This window comes from Entelurus aequoreus, linkage group LG17 (genome assembly GCF_033978785.1).
Source record: "Entelurus aequoreus isolate RoL-2023_Sb linkage group LG17, RoL_Eaeq_v1.1, whole genome shotgun sequence".
NCBI classification, from domain to species: domain Eukaryota; kingdom Metazoa; phylum Chordata; class Actinopteri; order Syngnathiformes; family Syngnathidae; genus Entelurus; species Entelurus aequoreus.
The window spans coordinates 4,365,950-4,373,355 of record NC_084747.1 but is presented as its reverse complement, the minus strand read 5'-3'; the positions used below and the strand labels follow the sequence as shown (position 1 = coordinate 4,373,355).

Here is a 7,406-nt window from a genome sequence, read left to right as displayed (position 1 = left end):
TCCCTGTTCATTTATTGGCATGAAAACATTACATTCATACAAATGATGTAAAAGTGAATTTTTAATAACATTAATGTGGACATAAAGCTTGTTCATGAACACCAAACGTGAGAAAAAATATATCTATCTGGCGTGTTTCTCAACTTTTCAAAGAGGAAGCCCACCACAAAGATTGTGAATGTTCTTTTGCTATTTTGCTAGTCATCGAACTTCATTCTGCAGTAAAAGTATAAGTGGTGTACTGAAAACTGTTCGAATAATTGTTTCTAAGTTATCACAAAAACGTTGTGTTGCATTCAGTGAGAAGCAAAAGCTGTCTTTGAACCTACCAAGAAGAATGCTTGTGAAACTCCACTGTGTAGGGGGGGAAGCAACATGAAGGTGTTCTCTTTTCTTTCATGTATTGTAATCAACAGAAATATATTGTTTTAACCCAAGGACTACAAAGCGGAGAGAAGGCAGGATCTGCCCAAGTTCCAGACCACCTCTTTTTGAACCTCCTTTTTCAACTGTTTTACGGACCTCTTTTTCAACTGTTTTACGCACCTCTTTTGAACTGTTTTACGGACCTCTTTTTGAACTGTTTTACGGACTTCTTTTTGAACTGTTTTACGGACCTCTTTTTGAACTGTTTTACGGACCTCTTTTTGAACTGTTTTACGGACCTTTTTTTGAACTGTTTTACGGACCTCTTTTTGAACTGTTTTACGGACCTCTTTTTGAACTGTTTTACGGACCTCTTTTTGAACTGTTTTACGGACCTCTTTTTGAACTGTTTTACGGACCTTTTTTTGAACTGTTTTACGGACCTCTTTTTGAACTGTTTTACGGACCTCTTTTTGAACTGTTTTACGGACCTCTTTTTGAACTGTTTTACGGACCTCTTTTTGAACTGTTTTACGGACCTCTTTTTGAACTGTTTTACGGACCTCTTTTTGAACTGTTTTACGGACCTCTTTTTGAACTGTTTTACGGACCTCTTTTTGAACTGTTTTACGGACCTTTTTTTGAACTGTTTTACTGACCTCTTTTTGAACTGTGTTACGGACCTCTTTTTGAACTGTTTTACGGACCTCTTTTTTAACTGTTTTACGGACCTCTTTTTGAACTGTTTTACGGACCTTTTTTTGAACTGTTTTACGGACCTCTTTTTGAACTGTTTTACGGACCTCTTTTTGAACTGTTTTACGGACCTCTTTTGAACTGTTTTACGGACCTCTTTTTGAACTGTTTTACGGACCTTTTTTTGAACTGTTTTACAGACCTCTTTTTGAACTGTTTTACGGACCTTTTTTTGAACTGTTTTACGGACCTTTTATGGAACTGTTTTACGGACCTTTTTTTGAACTGTTTTACGGACCTTTTTTTGAACTGTTTTACGGACCTTTTTTGAACTGTTTTACTGACCTCTTTTTGAACTGTTTTACGGACCTCTTTTTGAACTGTTTTACGGACCTTTTTTTTAACTGTTTTACGGACCTCTTTTTGAACTGTTTTACGGACCTCTTTTTGAACTGTTTTACGGACCTTTTTTTTAACTGTTTTACGGACCTCTTTTTGAACTGTTTTACGGACCTCTTTTTGAACTGTTTTACGGACCTCTTTTTGAACTGTTTTACGGACCTTTTTTTGAACTGTTTTACGGACCTTTTTTTGAACTGTTTTACGGACCTCTTTTTGAACTGTTTTACGGACCTCTTTTTGAACTGTTTTACGGACCTCTTTTTGAACTGTTTTACGGACCTTTTTTGAACTGTTTTACGGACCTCTTTTTGAACTGTTTTACGGACCTTTTTTGAACTGTTTTACGGACCTCTTTTGAACTGTTTTACGGACCTCTTTTTGAACTGTTTTACGGACCTTTTTTGAACTGTTTTACGGACCTCTTTTTGAACTGTTTTACGGACCTCTTTTTGAACTGTTTTACGGACCTCTTTTTGAACTGTTTTACGGACCTCTTTTGAACTGTTTTACGGACCTTTTTTGAACTGTTTTACGGATCTCTTTTTGAACTGTTTTACGGACCTTTTTTTGAACTGTTTTACGGACCTCTTTTGAACTGTTTTACGGACCTCTTTTGAACTGTTTTACGGACCTCTTTTGAACTGTTTTACGGACCTCTTTTGAACTGTTTTACGGACCTCTTTTTGAACTGTTTTACGGACCTCTTTTTGAACTGTTTTACGGACCTTTTTTTTAACTGTTTTACGGACCTCTTTTTGAACTGTTTTACGGACCTCTTTTTGAACTGTTTTACGGACCTCTTTTTGAAATGTTTTACGGACCTCTTTTTAAAAAATGTTTTACGGACCTTTTTTTGAACTGTTTTACGGACCTCTTTTTGAACTGTTTTACGGACCTCTTTTTGAACTGTTTTACGGACCTCTTTTTGAACTGTTTTACGGACCTCTTTTGAACTGTTTTACGGACCTCTTTTTGAACTGTTTTACGGACCTCTTTTTGAACTGTTTTACGGACCTCTTTTTGAACTGTTTTACGGACCTCTTTTTGAACTGTTTTACGGACCTCTTTTTAACTGTTTTACGGACCTCTTTTTCAACTGTTTTACGGACCTCTTTTTCAACTGTTTTACGGACCTCTTTTTGAACTGTTTTACGGACCTCTTTTTGAACTGTTTTACGGACCTCTTTTTGAACTGTTTTACGGACCTCTTTTTGAACTGTTTTACGGACCTCTTTTTGAACTGTTTTACGGACCTCTTTTTGAACTGTTTTACGGACCTCTTTTTGAACTGTTTTACGGACCTCTTTTTGAACTGTTTTACGGACCTCTTTTTGAAATGTTTTACGGACCTCTTTTTAAAAAATGTTTTACGGACCTTTTTTTGAACTGTTTTACGGACCTCTTTTTGAACTGTTTTACGGACCTCTTTTTGAACTGTTTTACGGACCTCTTTTTGAACTGTTTTACGGACCTCTTTTGAACTGTTTTACGGACCTCTTTTTGAACTGTTTTACGGACCTCTTTTGAACTGTTTTACGGACCTCTTTTTGAACTGTTTTACGGACCTCTTTTTGAACTGTTTTACGGACCTCTTTTTGAACTGTTTTACGGACCTCTTTTTAACTGTTTTACGGACCTCTTTTTCAACTGTTTTACGGACCTCTTTTTCAACTGTTTTACGGACCTCTTTTTGAACTGTTTTACGGACCTCTTTTTGAACTGTTTTACAGACCTCTTTTTGAACTGTTTTACGGACCTCTTTTTGAACTGTTTTACGGACCTCTTTTTGAACTGTTTTACGGACCTCTTTTTGAACTGTTTTACGGACCTCTTTTTGAACTGTTTAATGGACCTCTTTTTGAACTGTTTTACGGACCTCTTTTTGACTCTTTTTTGAACCGATCTTATCTGTGAACTGTTTACAACCTTTTCTGTGAACTGCTTACGACCCTCGTCCTTTAGAAACAGCTATGGCCATGTGGTCAGGGAAGGTCCAAATAAAAGGAGGCGTACAATCTTTTGGCAGAGCGTAATGCATACTTGCCAACCCTCCCGGTTTTACCGGGAGACTCCCGGTATTCAGCGCCTTTCCCGATAACCTCCCGGCAGAAACTTTCTCCCGACAAACTCCCGGTATTCAGACGGAGCTGGAGGCCACGCCCCCTCCAGCTCAATGCGGACCATGAGTGGGGACAGCCTTTTCTCACGTCCACTTTCCCACAATATAAACAGCTTGCCTGCCCAATGACGTCATAACATCTACGGCTTTTAGAGAGTAGAGTGCACAACTGCGCACACAACAAGGAGACGAAGCAGAAGAACGAGGAAGTTACAGACATGGCGACGCCGTCGACGAGCAAGATGAAGAAATACGCTTGCAAGTTCCAAAACAAATGGAAACAAGAATTTCAGTTCATCCTGGACAGTTCGAAGGGGAAAGGGTATGTAATTATGTTGCCTGTACATTTTGTAGAACAGACTTCTCCATTGAACACGGTGGCCGAAATGATATACTCATTCATGAACGGAGAGCGAAGCACATGGCGGCGGCAGCACCGTTCACAGCCCAGTATTATGGGCCACCAAATATATATATATATATATATATATATAATATATATATATATATATATATATATATATATATATATATATATATATAGCTAGTATTCACTGAAAGTCAAGTATTTTACATATATATATATATATATATATATATATATATATATATATATATATATATATATATATATATATATATATATATATATATATATATATATATATATATATATGAAATACTTGAGTTGGTGAATTCTAGCTGTAAATATACTCCCCTCTTAACCACGCCCCCACCCCACCACCTCCCGGTATCGGAGGTCTCAAGGTTGGCAAGTATGGCGTAATGACACTGTACAAGGGTACATATGTCCAAGCGTCTCTCCTCAAATTGAGCCAAATGTCATTCTGTCTCCGTTTAATTCTTTGCTTCTTGTCTTGTTTAATAGATGTCATCAGTGTTTGAACCTGACAAAAACCACATTAGTTTGTTTTCAAGTTAACATTTACTAAACAACACTTCCAAATGGTAAATTATTATTTCTATTCTTTGATTACTTGTATACATCAGAACTTCACAGTGGCAGGGCCCAGACTGTGGAACAACCTTCCATTATCTATTAGGTCAGAGCTTGGCAAATATTTTGACTGTGTGGCCACATTGAGAGGAAAAAAATGTGTCTGGGGGCCGGGGGGCCAAGGTGCATGTGTGTATAAATTATATATACATATTTAGCTGTAAAAATCTGCTGTACAGTAGGTGTGTTTGGGTGCCTTTTTTTCAGGAAAACTAAGTCACAATGTCCGATAAGAGTTCTAAAAATGTTATGACAGACCATCCATCCATTTTCTACCGCTTTGTCACCTTTTCAGGTGAGAGAGGACGCTAAAGGCAGTGCCTTTAAAGCACGCCCCCAATATTGTTGTCCGGGTGGAAATCGGGAGACATTCGGGAGAATGGTTGCCCCAGGAGATTTTCGGGAGGGGCACTGAAATTCGGGGGTCTCCCGGGAAAATCAGGAGGGTTGGCAATGGCAAGTATGCTAATAAGGCGGACTTTGCCATGACACCTTCTTTTTTGGCTGTGTGAGAATTGCGGGACATGGAGTTTTACTAATGCAAGTTGTGATTTTCATTGAAATACATGAAAAGTATAACACTTTAAATTTGAAAAGTCTGTAATAATTCAGGTAGTGCTTGTCATTTGAAAGTGTTGCCACGGTGATGTAGTGTGTGTATGCACGCTACAACAGCTTCATCCTGGCTATATAACTTTGTTACACTTGTTATTATAAACACCCTGATGTTATTTGTGATGTTAAGAGTCTTTTTAGAACAAATGTTGGTGATGCAGCTAAGGGGTTTAGTAGACAGTTTGATATACTGTCCAGAAAAATCAATCTGATCAATTGATAGACGCTACATTGTATATATATTTTCTATGAAATAGTCACATAGTTTAATGATCAAGGTGCAGATGAAACCGTTAGTTGGATGTCCAAACACGGCAAATATTTGTGTGGTCGCGCTCACGGGACAACGATGTGCATTTTGATTTTTGATAGTTGTAAGAAGACAAAGCTTGTATACACACGTCCGTCGTTTGGTAAAATGTTGTATTCTTTGTAAAATATGTAAACCGGGGTTGAAAGTGTGGCCCGGGTTCCATTTGAATACTTGAATTTCAGTGAATTACAGCTATATATATATATATAATATATATATATATATATATATATATATATATATATATATATATATATATATATATATATATATATATATATATATATATATATATATATATATATATATATATATATATATATATATGACCCTGACTTAAACAAGTTGGAAAACTTATTGGCGTGTTACCATTTAGTGGTCAATTGTACGGAATATGTGCTGTACTGTGCAATCTACTAATAAAAAGTTTCAATCAATCAATATATATAGCTGTAATTCACTGAAATTCAAGTATTTTTTTCTTATATGTATATACACACACACACATATACATGTATATATATACATGTATATATATATATATATATATATATATATATATATATATATATACATATATATATATACATACATATATATATATAAATATATACATATATATATATATATATGTATATATATATATATATATATATATATATATATATATATATATATATATATATGTATATATATATATGTATATATATATGTATATATATATATGTATATATATATATATATATATATATATATATATATATATATATGTATATATATATATATATATATATATATATATATATATATATATATATATATATGTATATATATATATATATGTATATATATATATACATATATATATATATATAGCTGTGATTCACTGAAATTCAAGTATTTCTTATGTATATATATTAGGGCTGCAACTAACAACTAATTTGATAATCGATTAATCTGTCGATTATTACTTCGATTAATCGATTAATAATTGGATAAAAGAGACAACTACATTTCTATCCTTTCCAGTATTTTATTGAAAAACACCAGCATACTGGCACCATACTTATTTTGTTGCAGTTTATAAAAAATAATAATAATAAAGTAGCCTTTGCGCATGCGCATAGCATAGCTCCAACGAATCAATGACTAAATTAATCCCCAACTATGTTTATAATCAATTTTAATGCAGCCCTAATGTATATATATATATATATATATATATATATATATATATATATATATATATATATATATATATATATATATATATATATATATTTATTTTATTCTACCGCTTGTCCCTTTTTGGGGTCGCTGTATATATTCTGAGGTCTCAAGGTTGGCTCACGTTAGGATTGTGAATAATAGGCAAAATTACCCAAAAAAAGTCGTTTTTCTTTAACCTATTCGACGTGTTTATGCAAATGTATAAAAGTACAGGTGAACATGTAAACATACCTTCTACGTGTAACTCAATCTTGCCAACAGCTTCCAGTTGTTGTCGACGTCGCCCGTTCTCCTCTTTTGTTCCAGAAAGTTCCTCCCCGTACGACGCTATCGTTCTTTCAAACAGAGCAAATATTTCGTCGGCCGCCGCCATTAACCTCGCCTTCACCAACTCTTTCAACATTTTTGATGATTTATTGGACGTCTTGCCCGTTATGAAAGTAGATACAGTTATGAAACTAGACACAGTTCTGAAACTAGACTCAACACTGGAACAATCTGTGCGATGACGCAGCGAGAGTAGCTGCAATGCTACTGCTACGGCAACACCACTGGGACAAATAGGCTCTGACGGAAGTGACGTATATCCGGTTGCATTAATTACAAATAGCGAATGAGCCAACGAATGTAGTATACTAATAATAATA

The 7,406-nt window shown here is 34.8% G+C and overlaps 1 protein-coding gene across 1 annotated transcript in view; it reads right to left on the bottom strand.

Annotated features, from left to right (window-relative positions):
* The window catches only part of LOC133632159 (gastrula zinc finger protein XlCGF57.1-like), a 10,359-nt gene extending 3,056 nt beyond the window's left edge, over positions 1-7,303 (bottom strand). Inside the window, exon 1 of the mRNA XM_062024436.1 lies at positions 6,991-7,303. Within this exon, the coding sequence (XP_061880420.1) occupies positions 6,991-7,162 (172 nt within the window). The 5' untranslated portion in view covers positions 7,163-7,303. The remainder of the gene's footprint in view (positions 1-6,990) is intronic.
* Positions 7,304-7,406: the final 103 nt, after the last annotated feature.